At 41.8% G+C, this 20,424-nt stretch overlaps 1 protein-coding gene across 4 annotated transcripts in view; it reads right to left on the reverse strand.

Moving 5' to 3' along the window:
* ptprt (protein tyrosine phosphatase receptor type T) overlaps positions 1–20,424 on the reverse strand; it is a 317,399-nt gene that overhangs the window by 219,347 nt on the left and 77,628 nt on the right. For all 4 annotated transcript variants that reach the window (XM_071493994.1, XM_071493993.1, XM_071493992.1 and 1 more), the window contains exons 3-7: positions 16,450–16,610; positions 15,847–15,957; positions 12,481–12,562; positions 10,088–10,203; positions 8,643–8,817 (exon numbers count right to left, since the gene is read on the reverse strand). In XM_071493994.1, coding sequence (XP_071350095.1) covers positions 8,643–8,817; positions 10,088–10,203; positions 12,481–12,562; positions 15,847–15,957; positions 16,450–16,610 — 645 coding nt within the window. The remainder of the gene's footprint in view (positions 1–8,642; positions 8,818–10,087; positions 10,204–12,480; positions 12,563–15,846; positions 15,958–16,449; positions 16,611–20,424) is intronic.

Here is a 20,424-nt window from a genome sequence, read left to right on the forward strand (position 1 = left end):
TAGGCTACTATCCTCTATTACTAATGACTGACAAATATAATGAGCTGAATTTGTGCTGATTCCAAATCTGTGAAGTACTTGGGTGAACTTAAAAACTTTATGAGACAGAAATCAAAGGTATGAAAACACAGAAAAGTCTTGGTGTCTGTATTTAGCTGAACAGGTTACTAGAACACAAATATGTATTTTCACTTACTGTCAACATAAGGAGATGATGTTTTCTTTGATTTTAAGCTTATTTCCCCAAATTTGTGCAACTGTGTCACATCACCGCATCAGTCCTGTCAAAATGTCCGTGGACGAGACAGTAAACTTCTACCTGCTCGCTCACAGTAAGCTGCCGAGGATAAACGTGCCAGATGGAAGTCTGAACTCTGGGATATAAACTCTGAAGGTGGGAGAAGCTGAGGGAACAACAGTGAGAAAGAGCCTAAGAGAGACACTGATCTTCTTAACGTCACCAAAATATTCTCAGTTTTTCAACAGTTTTTAATGAGATGAGAAATAGTCACAAATCTGTCAGCTCCTCCGGAGGGAAGCAGCAGGGGCGCTCAGGTGGACACTTCCTCCTCCTCACTCTGAACGTACGGCGAGCGAGCAGGTTGCAGTTCAACGAGATGTGAGTAGCGACAGAAACTGCTGATGGGATTGAACCTGTCAGCTTTGGCTTTGCTGCATTCTCCTCTGATTTCAACCCTGTTTCCTAGAAATTCAGCTTCCACACAACTAAACTACAACTTCAAACAACGTTTCCTAGGAAACGAGATCTCTGCTCTGATTGATTAACAGCAGCAGAGTCACCTGGAGGCAGCTGGAGTGGATGTTGAGTGTAGAAAGCTCAGAGACCGTCCTCCTGTAACAAACGAGCCCACAGGTCGTCTGTCAGCAGGTTACTATGACCCATAGTCAGGTTCTGTTGCTAGGCGACATCTAGTGGTCGTAGCAATGATGACAGGAGCAAAGGGAAAAGTGCGGTGACGTAGTTTATTGAGCGACAGAGTCCACGTCAGGAGGAGGTTGGGGTGGATGGATGAATATGACACAGGAGAGCGGTGTTCGATTCCCATGTGACAGGAGCAGTTTATGTTGTTTCTATTATCAATTCAATTCAATTCAATTCAATTTTATTTGTATAGCACCAAATCATAATATACATTATCTCAAGGCACTTTACAGGGTCAGGTCAAGACCTCACTTTGAAAAACCCAACAGTTCCCACAAAGAGCAAGTGCTTGGCGACAGGGGGGAGGAAAAACTCCCTTTAACAGGAAGAACCCTCCAACCTCCATGACTGTTGACTGTTATTTTTGTAACCATGACAACAAAGATTGTCTGATGTTGAGGAAGTACTTATTTTAACCCAAATCACCATCTTTTCCTAAACCTGACCAAGACATGACTGTTATTATAGTAACCAAGGCGACGACGGTAGGCACGCCATTCTCAGTACAGTGTTTATTATTGTAACCAGGACAATCGAGTTTATGGTAAACTACCATATTGGCACTATTTCAGGAGACACTGCTGTGGGTCGTATCAGAGGGTTGAGAAAAACAACCTGTATAACAAACATAATGATGTGTCTTCTTCTTCTCTTGCCGCATTTTTATGTCTTGTCTTCTTCTTCCTTCTTCTTAGAACTTTTTGTACAACTCTCCTGTTACATCCTTTTTTTCAGTTCACCTTTTTCCTCTTCCTCACCTGCCTTTGGATTCAACCTTTTCCCTCCTCACTGCTTCCTCTCGGCTCTGCTCCCCTCTTCCTGACCCTCTTCCTACTTCCTCCCAGCCCCCCCCCCCTCCACCTCCTCCTCTACTCACTATACCTGCTCATGCATTACTTATAACGTGCCCTCAGATATTCTGTATGAAGTGTCCACTCTCTCTGATGTGCACGCGCATGCACAGGTGATGCTCAGGCCGATGCACCTGAAAGAGCAATGGACGTGGAATACCAATAACACGACAAACCGCCCAGCATACACAAGACAAAACTCACACACACACATACACACACACATCCCCTAAGGCAGGCCCTAAGGAGCTGGTTAAAGAGGCAGGTGGAGTGTACACAGTACAGGTGTATGCATCCAATCCCACACTCTCACACAGATACACACTCCTGATGCAGGCAGATAAACAAACTTGGACAACTTTTCACATGAAAAGCCTCTTGGTTCTTTCAAGTTTTCTTTCACCTTCAGAGAGCAAATTTTCACTTCAACAAAACTTATATGAAAGTATCACAAAAAGATGAACAGTTAATTTATTGATGCATGTGTTTTATGTCTCATCTTGTGTTTGTTTTTGTGGTGTTTTTTTTTCTTCACCTTCATTTCAATCCACATTCCACAAACTGACATTGTGCCACACTTTTATTTTGAAGGAATGTCCAATTACATGAGAAAAACTTGAGGTTTTGTTTGTGGCAATCAATCAAGCCAAGTTGGAGATTCAACATTTTTCCCTGGTTTTATCATATTTTAGTTCCTGATGTGTGTGGTCTATCTGTGGTCTCAGACTTTGGACTCTGTTGTTTACAATATCAACACATACTGATAGACTTTGAATTATATGAATGAATTTATATTTATGTAACATAAGTTGTGTCAAGATAGTTTTTACTTATGTGCTTTTATTTTACTAGGTACAAATTCAATATACGTACATATATTACATTTGCATATGAAAACACTTCCTCCATATTTACGTGTCAACAATGTAAATTTCCACAGTACAAACTGTCAGTGCAGTAACACATTCACAGACACACTGTACTCACTCAGTACTGCAACTATCTGCAGGTGGAGGTACTGCAGACATCTCTAATTAAATACCTCCTAATTGATCAAGGGCACAATCCACCTCAAATGGCTCTTCTATAATTTGAATGTTGGCGTTTACTGGATAAATTACTGAATAAACGACTGAACTTTAGGAGCATTTAAGAATAGCACAGTTACTTTTCTAAAAATATTTAACATTGTGGAATAAAACTCCACACTTGGAAGTCAAACACACTTTTTGAACAGTTAGTCTTTTTAAAATATTGCAGGTTGTGTTGTGTTCACACCCAGTGGGAGTTCAGAGCATTAGTGGGCCTCAACAGATCTGACACATAGGACTGAACTGTCCACTCTCATATTGATTTCCTTATCTGGGAACAGACACATAGAAGACGCCAAGAATGAGCTTTTGGGGAAAAGAAAGCTCTGTAGACACACACACACACACACACACACACACACACACACACACACACACACACACACACACACACTAACACACACTCACAGTCACTTACACACCGCGGTGGCACTGCTGGGTCTTATTCTTGGACTACAATCAGCTTTATGACTACCCAGGGAGACTTAGAAAGATGTAGCAGTATTCCTGGGGAACTCTCTCTCTCACACACACATATACACAAACACAGACACACACACACACACACACACACTCTGCATGGTGTCCACAGGCCACTGGCTGACAGTGGCTCTCCTGGATCTCTGCTACGCCCCACTGAGTCTTATCTCTGACAGACAGAACACACACACACACACACACACACACACACACACACACACACACACACACACACATATACTGATGCCCAAATGCCCATACACAACACAACGCACACATGAATGCAGATACATCGCCCAAATACAGCCCACATTCATACTCCCCAAGACACAGACATGTATGCGTGCAGGCTTACACACACACACACACACACACACACACACACACACAAGCACAGCCGGGGGTATGGTTGAGACCTTGTTGCCCTGGGGCTTTGACTGCATCTGTTCGACAAGAGCCATACAAATGAGAAACGCACAGAGCTGAGAAAAACATCTGTGCGTGTCTGTGTGTATTTGTGAGTGTGTGTGTGTGTGTGTGTTTATGCAAGCGTTTCTGCATCTGTGAATATGTGTAAGTGTTCGGCAGACTGTCATTTTCACTGATGTGTCCTCAAGGACATCCTTTATTATCCCATCAAAGTGGACACTGTGTCTGTGTCTGTGTGTGTGTGTGTGTGTGTTTACATGAGTGTGCGTGTGTGTATGATCTTATTACAAATGCCAGTTGATCACAATCTGACTTTGTCAAACTAAAAGCTCTTCTTTTGTCGGCTTACTTCAGAGCAGTTTTATTTTCTTCTCCTCTCTTTCTAATTTCCCTCCTCTCCTTTCATTCTTGCAGATAATTGTCTCTCTATCCAACTTCATCCTGTAAAACTGATGTTTCTCTCACAACAGCATGAATATCTGTTGGTGCCATTAGTGCTTCTTTTAAAGGAGAGAGTGGAGGTAGTGTTGACAGTCCTAACAAATATTAAATTAGAAGACAGCAATGTCTCCTAGAAATTCAGCTACTATGCAGCTAAAGTTACATATTTTAGATTTCACTTACTTAACACTTATCCATCAGAAGATATATTTGTGGTTTTAAGAACAAAAAACCATCTCAGTGTAGTTTTACATCTCCTCTCTCAGGCTTCTCTCTGGAGCTCTAGTTAGAACAGGTCAGTCAGCCAATCAGAAGAGAGGATCTGAGTCTCTCTTCTGAGGCTTTGATACTTTCACAGTATTAATATAGAACCTAGACCTGCTTTATAATCACAAACACATGGACATCTACCTTTAGACTGTGTGGAGCTTTAAATAAATGAAGCACTACATTTGCAGCAGGGTTGCTGGAAGGTGGTTGCATGATCAGCAGCCATATATGTTTTCTGTGAACATTTTACAGTTCACTATCAACATATTTTCCATCTTCCAAATACATAAATTAACAGCATATCCTCATTATGTTAATAGAAAACATAATCCAGTCACAGCTAGGTTTCCTACAAAATGTCTCTGCTGTTGCGGTTTAGTTGTATGAAATCGTAATATTCAGAAGATGCGGTTGTGGAGTTAGGTGTGAAGCGAGACGGAGGTGTGACTGGGGAGGATGAGGAAGTGGGGAGACGAGATGGAGGCGACTCTGACTGACGGCAAGTTCAGAGTAGAGGTGTGAAGTCAAGCATTGTATTTTCATACGCTTCGCTTTCTGCCTTTTGACTTCCGTCACCGTTTTTCCTGCGGCCTCTCGAATCTGTCAGATGAAGGCGTCTGCATGTGTGAAATATTTGTGATTTTCTGCAGCATACAAAGAAATCGTTAAAAGCAACTGACAAAAATAACTGTTGTAGCCTGTGTAAGTTGCCAAGTTATTCTTTATTTCTCCTCAAGGTTCATTAAAAAGGATTAAGTGATGATACAAAAACATTGTTTTCCTCAAAACTCCGAGTTGTGCTGTCACGTCTGATTTGCAGTGTTATTTCTCACACTGTCAAAGTTGTTTTGTTCTCTAATTCTTTGAGATTGAATAGTTTTATTTAAAGCTGTCATGTGTAGAAAATTTCTGACTTTACCAAAAAACACACTGTGGCAGATCATAATGTACACAACACATCTGACTCAGGCTGTGACTCAGAGGCTTGATTGTGAATGTGTATTTTTTCTTTTCAGTTTGTCAACAAGGAAGACATCATCTGTTCAGCTGGCCAGCAGTGTCGTGTCTGAAGATTAGCACGCATGCATGAGCATGCATGGGACACACACACACACCACACTCTCTCTCTCTCTCCAGATTCCCCTGGCCACACCTGACTGAACAACAACTAATTAACTCCGATTTCACTTAGCAGCCCAGGAGAACACACAGAAACACACACAAATTAATTTGGACACAGAATAACCATGACACCTCACACATGAAAACACAATACACACACCCAGAGACAAATTAAACTGCACACAGATGATCCCACCACACCTGGGTGGGTAGAATGAATAAGCCTCACAAATACACAGACGTACAAAGCAAGGACGATAACACTTATACACAAATTTAGCAACACACACTGCGCACACAAAGGGCTTCAGGGAGGAACGCTCATAGATGTGCATGTGTGTCACACTGCAGTTCTGTCTTGCTCACTGTGTTAGCATGGGCTGCTCCCCTGGCACAATGCATGGCTGACAGCACCTGAGCTACACACACACACACACACACACACACACACACACACACACACACAGGACGCAGCAGCACATACATGCCAAAAGACACATTCAGCAGAGTAAGCAACACACACACACACACACACACACACACATTTGGGCGTTCTCAGGAGTGCAGTCTGTGGGTTCTGCTAACAGATGGTAATGACAGTGTCAGTCTCTGGACTATCATCTAATCAAAACACTCACATGCACACAAACACACACATACACACACTCCGTCCTCCCTCCAGATTAAAACATCCTTCACACCAAATAAGGTTAACAGCATAATTCATACCGAATATGCATTGAAAACATAATTTAGGCCACTGGGTCTCTGCTTTTAAATGTATTTCAGTGATGCAATTTAAATCCCATTAAAAAACAAACACAGTTCAATCCCCCCTGCACCATATGAAGATGTTTTTATGTTTACTGGGAATAAAAATACACACAATTCACACAAAACATTGAGACGTGTTTGTCAGACATCCAATATTAACCACACTTAAAGCATTTTATCATTAACAAGGATGCTAGTCCACAGCAAATAATGATGAACAGTTAAAAACAAAATGATATATTTTAATGCTACAAAACTCTGTGTTTCTACCACTGTGCCCAAGTTAGAAATTTTGGTCGAGGTGCAACACAATGTTGTCAAAAGACAGCCCTGGAGAATGTCAAGCAACCGAGCATAAACTCAGCTTCACAGTGACTGAGCACATGGGGCTTCTGTCCTAGTGAAGGGCACTTACACAGGAACAAGTTTGTGAGAGCTATTTTTCCTGCTGGTTCTCTCATGTGTTAGAGAATATGAGACACAAAAAGCGACTGCTCTGCTCTGCTGTACATGTTGGAGGTCCAACGCTAACTCTTTATAGAAATTTTAAGAGGAGGTAGCTAGCATTGACGCTAACGCAGCATGTTGAATGAAAGCGGGTCAGTTGTAATACGTTAGCATGCATTGTTCTGAGTGCTTGAAGGCTCAGCGCCAACACTTTAGCACGGCGGTCTCAGTGCTAAACTTTAGAATAAACTGTTTTGACTGACACGAGGCTCCACAGAGGCAAAATAAATTAACTTCTGACCCATATACTTCCACATCTGACCAGATTCTGGCAGTTATCCTCTACTTTTGACTGACAACCAGAAGATTTTCTGTGTGTATGCCAGAAATCATACTGTATATGGGCCACATTCGGGCCATGGAAGTGGGCGTGTACTGGGCCAGAGGAAAATAAACATGTGGCCCAAGTATGGGCCGGATCTGGGCCGCTATGATGAGTGATAGTGGGCACACTGCTAACACGTTAGCTTACAATATGTTAAGTGAAAGCAGCTTAGTTCTAACACAATGAACAATAGCAGGCGCAGTGCTAAAACGTTAGCATACAATAGCAGATTAGCTCTAACCCTTTATCATACACTATGTGAGTGATAGCCTGACCAGGCTAACCTTTTAGCAAACCCTGTTGACTTTTCAGTGATTATTATGATTTAGCATAAGATCGTCAATGCGGGGAGAAGTTTCATGATGAGACAAAGAGAAACTGAGTGTAACAGAAGAGGACTGGTGGAGGTAAAGGAATGTAAGCAGATAGCTGTGATGCTATAATTCTATTAAAGGCCTTACAACAGCAGTACCCAGCCTCCTCAGTACATCAACATCCTCCTCAGCAGGACACGACTGTACTTCCTGTTGTTCACATCAACCACCGGATGGAGAGTGGGATGGTAAATCACAGATTCTTTTTTTTTTTTTTTTTTTGCCCAGTATTTAGAGTGAGCGCAGAGCTGAGTAGATCGCATTAGAGGATTTGAATGTCCTCAGTGAGGGGATTTGTAGAACAGCACAGATAAACACAGGAAACAAGAGGTGAGTGGGGGCGAAAGGAAAACATCTAAAAAAAGAAAAGAAAGGACTAGAGAGTTTTATTTTGTGATTAATATGATTGTTCTTTATGATTAACAGAAAAATTACTGTATGTCTTAACCACTTGTTAAATATCCTACACTGTTTTCAAAGCTCCCTCATTACATGGAATTGAAAAATGGTTGCTTGTACATGTAAATATGTTTCTTTGGACTGTTTGCAAATCTTTAGTAAATCTTGAATACAATTTAAAATACCTTTGTGGGTTTTGTGGGTGGCAGTGAGAATTTGGAACCTCTAAAAATATTGTAATAGTTTTTTTTTTTTTATGAAACACATCACACAAGCAACTTGTTGATATGTATCTCAAACCTTGAGAGGAAAATGAACTGAAGGACTGACAGAGACAGACAGAAATGGAGTCAAAGGGGGCTCATTGTGGCTTCTAGTCACCACTCTGAAGTCTGTTCAGTATTCCATCCTCAGCTTTCTCACAGCACTAATGAGCAACAGCCAAACACACACACACACACACACAACCACACGACCACACAACCCAGGCTTGTTCCTCACTGTCTCTACATTAAAGAAGTTGTCCTACTTTACTGCAGCCGCAGTAAGATTTGTTTTCTTTTAAATTCATCACAAATGCTTTGCTTTTGCTTGCAACTTGTTCTCTCTGCAAAACTAGAAAACAGCAGAACGAACCTTTAACGATGAGGTCAGCGTAGTTGGACACCCCTGACCCGCCGTCCGACCGGATGACACAGCGGTAGCGGCTGGTGCTGCGCTGTGACGTGTCGCCGACGCTGACAGTCGCAGAGAAACGCCGGTGGTTGACCACCCTGGTCACCATCAGTGCTGTGTCCTTTCCGTTCCACTGCTGCACCATGAGGAAGATAAGAGCAGTCATTTAGTGGGAACACCACGTCAAATGATAGAACAGACACTTGTTCAGCCCTGACGTCATGAGAAATGAGGTAGAAGCAGTGATTAGCTTCTGGATTGTGTCCCTTCACCTTTGACCTTAAACAGGTAATAGAGCACTGCAGCATTACACTTCAACAGGGTAACACCCCCCTCTTTATACGTGAGGCCTGGCAGGAAACTATGGCAATGTGAATGTAATCCCTACATCTCCAGATCTTCTTTTACCACTGTAGTATAATCAGCTCATATGGAGGAACATGGTTTCCCTGACAGACCTCCAGTCGGGGGATTTGTATAATAAAAACTATGATAAAATAGCATAAATAAGTGATCACTTTATAGCCTGTACTAAAAAATATTCAATAGAATATCAATAGATCCATCCATTCATTTTCTACTCCTGTTTATCCAACTTTTTTGGCTGGCAGTAGTCCTTCATAATAATAATAATAATAATAATAATAATAATAATAATAATAGGACTCACAGTGCTGCTGATCAGTGCTCAGCGGACAATAAACTGCAGAAAACCATAACAACAGCACTTCTGCTGCACTTCTGAACGTTTGCTGTGAACCAGGGCTAATGAGCCCTTCACACATACAGATTAAAAAAGCTGAGCCAGTGACAGGTTTCATTGTAAATGACCTGGCTTTACAGCCCTATAACCCCCCCCCCCCCCCCCCCACACACACACACACACACACACACTATGAATGTTGCAACCATATATGTAATTTTATTTATATATGCAAGTTACTAAAACCACATACATATAAAAACTAGCTTTTTCTTATTAATCTCTCAATAATCTTCCAATATATGAAAATGTGTCCAATTTCAAATATGTTAATAGGTTTTATATGTAATGTTCTACATACGTGCTTTATTTTATATGTACATATATTACATTTGCATATGGGTCAACAGACAACTTAGTAGTGTGTGTTATTGTGAGTAAATCTACAATGATTAGAAATATTTCTTTTTATTATATTTACCTGTAGAATTATTACTGGACCTTTTCGTAGATAAAACTGTGATATTCTAGTGCAGCATTAGATTCAACATGTATTTCACAAACTACACTGAAAATGTGCCACTGAAACACCAAGTTACATTCCTGTTATCACAGTTTTGTGACCTTCCTTTACACCAGCTCTGTTTGTGCGCTTCTCGCTGATATCATTAATGCACATATTTACTGATATGAAGGTACCAACCTGTAGCCAGAGTTTATCATGCTGAGACCATTTCCCTCCGGCGGTACACTGAAACGTAGCGTTCTGACCCACGTTCACCTCCACATTCTGCAGACGCAGGAAGTGCGGCGCTTTGCCTGCAACACACACAGCACAACGCACACTGTGTGAACAGTCAGGTAAACTCATATAAGAGGAGATGCGGGAGATAAACAGGCACCCACACACAGACAATTTCCAATGCATCGTCTCATATTTATAATGTGAATCAATTGTGTTGGAGGCATATAATATAAATGGAACAATTGTCTGGGCTTGGGATTTTTTTAATGTCTCTTTTGACAAAGCAGGTAAAATAAATTCTTCCTGAACACATCCTCAAGTTTCCTGAACTCACAGCAGCTCTGTCATCATGTGTTGAAGCGACTGGCAAACGCTCAAAGATGCCAACTCATTATTAAGACCCAGTAAATTCATAGTGGATTATAAGAGCAGATGCCGCTGGTGATAAGAAACAACACTTTCACCGAAAGAGACAGAGAGAGATTCAGACAGTGAGACACATGGTGAGACAGATGGTGAGACAGACAGGGAGACAGACAGGGAGACAGACAGGGAGACAGACAGACAGACGTTGGGTGACTTTGGCCTGGCATTGAGACCAGCCTGCGACTGGTTAATTTCATTTGGACTGTCTGCAGACAGAGATAAGCCGGACAGAGTCTGCATCGATCATTTAACAACGATAATTCGCGCTGACGCTAATGGTCAGGTTGTTGGAAATGACAAGAATTAAATATGAAGGTTGTGTTTTTGGTAACCCTTCTTCATTTGTATTCTGTTTCCTCTCCTCCCTTTCTTTACATTATCATTACATTTTTTGTTTCCTTATTCATTTTTCTTTTTTCCATTGTAAATGTCTCTCCTCTCTTCCTCTCACTTACCACCATTGATTCTCCCTCTTTGACTAATCTGATTAGTGACTGGCACAGAGGAGCTACGTCCTCTCGTGCCAGCCTTAAAAAAGAGCTGAGCAAAAAACAGACAGAAAGAAAGAAGGAAGTGAAGAGAGGCTGTTTCTCAGTACAGAGTTCGCCAAGTTCAGGAGTCCCAACGTGGAAGTTTGAACTTGACAAGTTCAACTCAGAAGTCCAGACACTTGAGACGGGAGCAGCGTTCTTCCTGATGTCAGCAGCTCAGCTCAGCACAGGTGACACCTCAACACACCTGTACCTGAGTGAACAGAACTGTCAGTGAAGGTAGTGACAGATACACTTCACTGCTTCTGTTCATTTTTGTTTTTTACATATTTATTTCTATTGAAATTTCTGAATATTTGCACAGATATGAAGCCCACAGCTTCATCTTCTCAGACTAACCGGCAGCAATAAATATTATTTCAACTCAGAGATGGAATTTCATCTTCCTAAAGGAATTTTATCAATTTCATCAAAACGCTACAAACAGAGGCAGCAGTAAAGAGCCAAGGCTCTGCAGTGATAACATGTTTCAGCCGGGACGACGCCGCACACTGACCGGCCGGTGACCTCAGGAGCTGCTGACATGACCGGCGCTCTCACCTGATCCCTGAAAACTCCAGAGCAAATTTCCAAACAGGATTATTTGGATAAACTGATACATATTCAGAATCTAAATGGTTAAAAACATCAAAACTTCACGAAGTGAAATAATGACAGTCTGTTAACCAGACTGTTACAGCTTTGAGCCTGACTCTCTGCCACTGTTGCAAAATGCATCCTCCATGAAACGGGCAGAGCGAGAACTCGTCCAGATATTTGATCTGTACTTGGCTGGACGTGGAGTTTGAACTGGAGCAGTACCTGCACTGTGACTGAAGACAGGAACACAGACTGACAAACGGCAAAGTAGAGTCAGGAAGTGATGGGACAAGAAAGAGTAAATGTGATGGCTTGTTTACTTTCTTCCATATTAAAACTAAAAGAGCTTCTGGTGTTTTTATCATTATTATTATTATTATTATTATTATCATCATTATTACTATTATCATGCTGTCCTAAATTATGTACCAAAATTTTTAACAACTCTCCCCTGTAGTTTTCAAACTTATAACAAGACTCATTGTCTGAGAGTAAGAACAACAAGCACTGAAGTATAAAGCAAAATGCAGCACAGAGCTAATAACAAAAGGCAGTGAGAGTGAAGAGGGGAGTCGGCCGCAGAGTGTTGCAGAAAGCAGTTCACAGTGTTTCTGTCAGACTTGACTGATGAAGAGCCTGAGTTTAGACCTTCATCCTGGCTTCTCTGCAATCTGTCTGCAAGCCTCACAATCTGTCCTTTACACAGCGTTTGAGTGAGATCGCTGTAAAACAGATGATGCTCGGCGGGGCCACAGTCACACAGGGTCGACCAGGATGACACACACAGTCACTTACGGCAGGGGTGAGCCAGGACTCGTATGTCGTCGATGGCGATGAAACCCGGGTGGCCTTGGACTGAAACCGCTTCGAATATTACCTGAGAAAGAAAGCAAAAGAAAGAAAGAAAGAAAGAAAGAAAGAAAGAAAGAAAGACAGAAAGAAAGAAAGAAAAAGAGGTTGAGCCACAGTTTCCTGTAAAAGTATGAAAAAAACCTTTCTTTCTTCCACAGACTGCAACATCTTGACGCCCCTGCGAAGCTCATATGGAAACCCCAGGGGAATCTTCCACTAAAAGTCAGCAACTATTCTTCTTTTCACTTCATCCCTTCATGCTTCTGTCTCCATCCTTATGCCAGCCACATATGCCACTCCTCCCCTCCCCCCTTTCTCTTTCAATCACACCTCCTCCTCTCTCTTCTTTCTTTCCACCTCTCTCCTCGTTTCCATTTTGCCTCCTCCATCAGTTCTTCTTTTAATTGCTCCTTTGTGTCTTTCACCATCACGTCACTCCTCTATTTTCCTCATTTTACATTTTCTTTACACTCACTCTCAGGGGTGACAGGCAGTCAGCAGAGCTGTCAAGGGGCCATGCACTCCTGACCCACACACACAGACACACACACACCCACACCCACACCCACACACACACACACACACACACACACACACACACACATACCTCTGTGCTGTACTTGTCAGGATCCTCAACAGTATAAACTGGGACTGAGTCTGAATACTAAAGACTTCTGGGAAGACTTCACTCTCTTCCTCTCCTACAGAATAAATCCCTCTCTCTGACATGCATGTCAAGTTTCTAGAAGTCAAAGACACTGGTGTAGTTTTTTTTGTTGCAACAGCATTTTGACAATTAATTTTTGAAAGTGAAAGCATCTCATATAATTTTTTTGATGCCAATTTGAGTGAATAAAATGTACTTTACTTACAGCAGTACATATTGAAATGCTGATAACGATGCAGATGTCTTCACAAAAATATGAATTAAATCTGTATCCTTGTAGTCTTGTAGTTATTTCAGTTATTGCGCAAATTCTCAAAAAAACACAACATCCTAGTTGTCATTCACCTGAAGTGGTGCAATGCACAATAACCCACTGCAACACACTGCATATTAGAGCTGCAGAACATTTAGCCTGTTCAAAAGAAATGTTTGTTCTCGCCTTTACAGTGGTCTATACTTTAAAATGACAATGTTTTTGTCCTTTTCAGAAAAATAAAGTGTCATTTCTCAACAGGAGGTGGCTCCTCATTAAGGAGGGAAACACACACACACACACATACACACACATTTAAGTTACTTCGGTTACCGTTGTGTCTCAGATCTGTGTGTGCAACACATGGGTGCCTTCATTTACTGAACGCAGCTCAGTCATTAGGTAAAACACAGTCACTTTTGTGCTATCTCAATAAAGCAACACAGCAGGCCATGTCTCTGCACCTTGAACACACACAAACACACACACACACACACACACAAATTGAGAATCATTAAATAGCAACAGTTTTGTGTTTCCGTAAAAAAGGAACAGCAGTCCTCTTGGTCGTCTCACTACCTGTTCAGTGAAACTCAACACAACTTCAACACCAGTTAACAAACTAAAGCTGATGTGTTATTTTCATATCACACTGTGTGAAAGCTTCACTGACACAGAAACAACAGATCTGGAAGCTAAGAATCTTTATAGCTGCTGCCACTCACCATACAGTGCATGCTAAAGTTTTAGCATTTAGCATCATCGTCAGCTGAGACAGATTTATGTTCTCATTGTTAAAATGTAAGACTTGGTGCACACTCTTTATGATGCATTGATTTATTACTGATTCAAATTCCTTACAGCTAACTGTGCAGCTAACTGTGCAGCTAGCTGTATGCTAATTTACATGCCTGACATTAAAAGGCAGACACCTGAAAGAAATGACTGATGAAAAAATTAAACATTAGCAAACTAAAGAGAGAAACATATTTCTAAGAGATAAAGGTCCATTTTAGTGTATTTTCTGTATAGTGTATGTCAAGTCTACTGCTCATTGATAAACTCCTCCAATCCACTTGTAGGCTGTAACTGATTGGTTTAATTTGATTTATCATAGTATCATAGTAATTTATAGGTTTATAAATTTATAGTTTATAAATTAAATGATGTGTATAAAAATACGAGACAAATTAGAGTATTTTATTTTCAAGTACAGGATGATCCTGTATTATAGGTGACGAGCAGCAACGGACAAAAAATATTATGGTTTAAATATTCACATCTGCTCACTGCAGACATTTCAACACATCAAAGCAGTGAAATTATGTAATTAATCTTAATCTAAGCAGCTGTCCAGTGTGGGTGATATAGCTCCCAGGTCCTGGTAATGGGCATGGGCACAGGGACATTGAGATTAACACATGTGCTTTTCCTGCAGTGACAACTTTTTGCTAAAATATCCCACAACACAAGGTGCTGCATTTTCATAAAACAAAATAAAGTTGTGAACCTCTAGAGACATTTTCATGAAACAGCAGTAAAACAGGTGTATTGTGCTACATGCTCCACAGCGGTCTGTGCAGTATTTGTCCCTCCCGAACTCAACAGTACTCAACAGGGCCACCTAGCTACAATGCTAATGTTGCTAGCAGCAAATCTTTTTTTTTTTAACAATCTTGGTAGCTGCAGCTGATGCTGGTATTTCAGAAGAGAGGCTGTCTGTCTTTGTCTGGTCTCCATATGAGGATAATTTATCATCGCACAGTTTGGGAAATTCCGAAACACTGTTAGGCTCATTAGGTTTTTTGTTCCAATTAAGCAGTGGTCAACATTTCCCCCACACTCTGCTCAGCGGCCGTGCTAAAGAGCCGCATTACTGATGAAAACATCTGAATATTCTTAATTTAGCAAAGAAAAAAACAAAAAAAATTCTTTTAATTGTACCTTTTACACATCAATGGCCGAAACAAACGCAGGCACTGATCTAATGCTGAATGTTCATGTCCATAAGTGAAATGTTTAATTTTGAGGGGGGGGGGGGGGGGGGGGGGCAATTAAAAAGTCAAACAGCCACAGGTAGAACAGCTGAAATATCAAATATTGGCCTGATCTGCCTCATCAAATTATAGCGTAATTATAGGTCAGAATTACACTAACAGAGGAGTCTAATCTTTTACTCTCTCTCTTCAGACGGATGATAGAAAAAAACTTTGCCTAATCAGTTTCTTTGTATAATTTTAATTTAGGTTCTATTGTTTTCAGTGAGTATCTGGTACATATTATGTCTTGCAGTCAGCTTTTGCAGAACTGTTACTAATGAATTTGATGCAAGTAAAGATGGAGTGTGTGTGTGTGTGTGTGTGTGTGTGTGTGTGTGTGTGTGTGTTACCTGATAGGAGTTAGGCCAGAAGGTAGAAATGGCCAGCTCAGCCTTCACCCAGCCTTCAGTGACAGTGTCCGAGGCGTTCCACACTGGGTTACCCTGAGCACCTCCGTTCACCTGCAGACACAGGGAGAGACAGATGAAAAATAATAACTGGCCAAATTTCACAAGGTCGAACTGGAAATTTCCAAGTAATATTCAAGCAATAAAGAAATGGTGTAATTATTAATTTATCTTATATATACTGCTGTAAACAAGAAGTTAATTAACCAATAGCTTCTGTCAGGGTCATTGTTCGTGTTACTGTTTCATTTTGACCATTAACTCCACTGCTTTTCAGCATCTTTTAATTGTCACCTTTACTGACTTTATCCCTACTGTTGTGTACCCACACACACACACACACACACACACACACACACACACCTAGCTACTTGAAGAATCAATGCCCCAGGGCTAATTTCATCACTCCTTGACAGAGAACAGAGGTCTGTTTGTTTGTTTACCTGCTCCAGTCTGTTCAGTCTATCAGCCCCTTCAATCTGCCAATCCATCCCTCCCTGTCAGTCACTCTCTCTCTCACACACACACACACTCACACATACAGACCTTGATGTAGACGTTGAGTGTGCCTGGGCTGGCTCCGTCCCGGCTGGACAGAGAGTAAAGGAAGTCGATGCAGTGGGTGTCATTCTCCTTCAGGGTGGGCATGTACAGGTGGGCCTTCTGACCCGACGCGCGGCCCGACGCATTCACCACCATGAATGAACCTGGAGACACAGACACAAGGGGAAGGACACAGTTAGAATGTGATTGTTACCTGCAAGTGTCCTTGAGCAAGGCACTGAATCACCATCCAACCTTGCCAGTCACATGGTAGCCCCGCCCTAATGCATCCCCTGCTTTATGGTCTATTTTCCGCTAAATGGAGCATAATTTAAAAACTGAACATCATGTTGTGTTGAAGAAGACTTGAAACTAGAGACTGAGACATAAACTCATCAGGAAAACGTTTCCTGAGGTAATAAATCAGAGAGAAGTAGAAACATTTTCACATAGACTTCAATACAATCAGACTCTGTTTCCATTTTATCTGTTTTATTGTTATGTAAATGATGCTTCTGCTGCTTTGAAAAGCAAGCAAACGACCTTTGCAAATGAGTGGACACTGGCTATTACAGGACATAATAACAGGTGTAAATGTAATCAGGTTAAAATCAGATCTAGATACAATCTGGATAAGAGACGCATTTCACCACCTGGTCACTGAGTCAATAATACAGGAAGTGTCATTTGTTTGAGCTCTATGGTGCAGCAGGTGACGCCCCCATGCATACATGCAGTATCCTGTATATTAAACAGAACAGACAGTACAGAACTGTATGTTTCTGATGGTGAAACCTTGACTGTGGCAGAATTCTGCAGAAATGATCGGCCACTTTAATGCACCATTCAGCCGACGCTTGGGAAAAAAAAGCAAAAAACGTCTGAAAGTCTTGATTTGCGAGAGCCGTACATCAGTGTCTTAATGTATCCACGCCCTGAGGGTTCTGAACCGGGACGTAAAACACATTTTCTCTGTCAACCTGTGGTTTGAGTGTGTTTTAGACTCTGCTTTATGGCACAGGATAGAGCTTTAATGGGTCGGCCGGCTCCATTTGGCCGACTGCCATCAGCTGGACTGAGAGTTCGAAGTGACTGGGAGACTATTTGGCAAGAGGACGCGAGAGGAGAGACACTGAATCAAGCAGGTGTGACTGTGCGCTTCTAACACTGTCTGTCTGTCTGTGCAGTGCTGAATTAATGTAGAACAAAATGTGGAGAGGGCAGGGCAGTGGCTTAAGAAAAATGATTAGAATATGTGTAACGTCACTGAGAAAGATTTTTATCTCAGATCTCTGGTCAGGTTGCGACGGTGAGACTGTGGATGCAAATGAGCTGATGTAACTAACTAACTTCATTTGTATTGAGTTTTTTCAAGTTTACAAAGTGCTTCACAGACATTAAAAAAGTGGTGCAATCATGATATAGAGAATAGAGATAAAAGACAATAACATAAAAACTGTGAATGATAAAAAACACACAATAAAAGCACAATACAAACAGAAACTATGTTTATAAAAATGAGTTTTAAAGGAGACACTGAGGTCGCTCGTCTCTGTCTGAACAGGAGATTATTCCACAGCCGAGGAGCCCTCACACTAAACGCCCTACCACCCTCTGTCTCCAGATATAACATGGTACCAGGCTGCTCAGTGATTCAAAAACAAGATATAAGATTTTAAAGTCAGTTCTGAAAGCAGTGGTCACCACTGCACTGAGGCAAGAATCAGAGAAATGTGGTCATATTTTCGAGTTCTTGTCAGAACCCTTGCTGCAGTGTTCTGGGTAAGTTGGAAGCGGTTGATGGATTTCTGGGGCAGCCGGGTAATTAAGGAATCACAGTGATCCATGTGGGTGGAAACAAAAGTGAGGACGAGAGTCTGAACGTAACTGAAGGAAAGAAATGATCTGATCTGGCAGGTTCTGTTGCTAAAATGTTTCTCAAAATTCATGTCAGAATCAAAGATTACTCCCAGACTTCTGCCCTCATGGGTGTGAACCACGGGGAACGGAGGTTTGCTCATCCAGAGACCGTTGGATGTCACCGCATTTTGATTTGACAGAGCGGTGCAGGGACTTTTGAAGAAGGAGGAGTGAACAGTGAATCTAACCCTAAATCCAACCTGAACCAAGACCTGGTCTGAACCCGTCCTGTAGATAAGTGTTTGACCTTCACACTTATCCTCCACATTAACAACCACACACACTCACAACACACACATACACCAAAGTCACCTTCTCCACGTTAGCCTAGATCAGTGTGTGTTTTTGTGTTTAACTGTGTAGCTTGTTTTTGTAGGGAGGCAATAAGAAAGTGGATGGATGTGAAAGGCAACACAACACACACACACACACACACACACACACACACACACACACACAGATACACACACACAGAAACGCACACACATTTGTTGGCTAAAAGAGATTTCATCCATCACCTCAACCTTGGCTAAAGAGAACTAATCCACAGCTGCACTCTGTGTGTGTGTGTGTGTGTGTGTGTGTGTGTGTGTGTGTGTGTGTGTGTGATTAAGAGTGTGTGTTTGTGAGCATGTGTATATGTATGTGTGTGTTTGTGTGTTGACATTGTTGAGGTTATATTACTGTGTGGTTGCCTGGCAGAGGAGGAGTGTGTTCTATTACTGAAGTAAGATGATGGCTGATGTGTGCATGCCGGCTGTGTGTCTGTGTGTGTGTGTGTGTGTGTGTGTGTGTGTGTGTGTGTGTGTGTGTGTGTGTGTGTGTGTGTGTGTGAGTCATGTAGCCTGGGTCTCTAACCAGGTCTTTCTACAGTGAACTAGGCCTGATTACATTTCCTATTCACACGAACATGCGCGTGCACGTGCACACACAGCACCCTGTCCCCACTTCTGTAGATTCATAACCGAAGTTTCTTTGTAAAGAGATTTGTTTTGTTTAAAATGGTCATTTTAAATAAAGTTGCCTGTGCTCGACATCCAGACAACAGCTGTGTCCCATGTCAGGGGTCACATCCTTCAGAAGCTGTGTCACAGCGGCACAACTAGACCGTCCAATTTCAAAGGTAATGAAAGCAAACAACACTGACAGAGATTACTCTGTTAAAGGTAAGTGTCGGCTTTCAGCTCAAAAATGTGTGTTGTCAATGTTGCTAGGCGACAAGAGCAGTGCTTTGCGATGCAACAGCAAGGACGGGAACAGCTGGAAATGCGAAGTAAAAATCCTACGTAGATGAGAACGTCTCGTTTCTGTTCAGATGTGGCCCCTGAACTGGGACACAGCTAATGTTTTGTGTTTGTGACACATCATGAACAGGCAAACCTGCAACTATACACGAGGTGCACATCCCACACCAACTGGATCACAAATGTTTAACACAGAGACCCATTTTCAGATAATGCACAAAATGAATTAATGAATGAGCTTTCACTCACTCACACTGTCTCACACACGATAACAAACACAGACACACACTGACATACAATAAGAAACGCCCACAACACTTATTTCACACATTGTTTCCCAGCTGTGAGGTCAGAGAGGAGCAATCTGTTAACGTGAGAAAAACTGATGAATCTGTTTACCATGTCAACACACACACACACACACACACACACACACACACACACCAAAATAACTGGGTCAACACACGTTCCAGCACACACTGCCGCACGAGACCAGCTGTTTTCACAAATACTGCTGAGAATTGGAGATTTAGCTTTTTTTTTCCAAAGCTTCCTGCATCAAACAGGAGCAGAAGCCTCAGCAGCGTCTTTCAGCCGCCGCAGTGCCTCTGAGCAAAGCGTTTAACCCCCAGGCTGCTGTGTGCTGTGGATCTGTGCAGCAGTGTGGATTTGTTGAGTTGTATTCAGTCAATGAATAAAGGTTGAAAACACAGTTTATCACAGTGACAACAGTGAGATTTCACCTGCGGGGAGAAGAAGTTCACACCCACACACCACACTGCAACAGTGAGGTGCTGAAATCGTGTTTTTATAA

Source organism: Trachinotus anak, unplaced genomic scaffold (assembly GCF_046630095.1).
Source record: "Trachinotus anak isolate AG129_WGS33_773 ecotype Australia unplaced genomic scaffold, CSIRO_AGI_Tana_v1 ptg000013l, whole genome shotgun sequence".
NCBI classification, from domain to species: domain Eukaryota; kingdom Metazoa; phylum Chordata; class Actinopteri; order Carangiformes; family Carangidae; genus Trachinotus; species Trachinotus anak.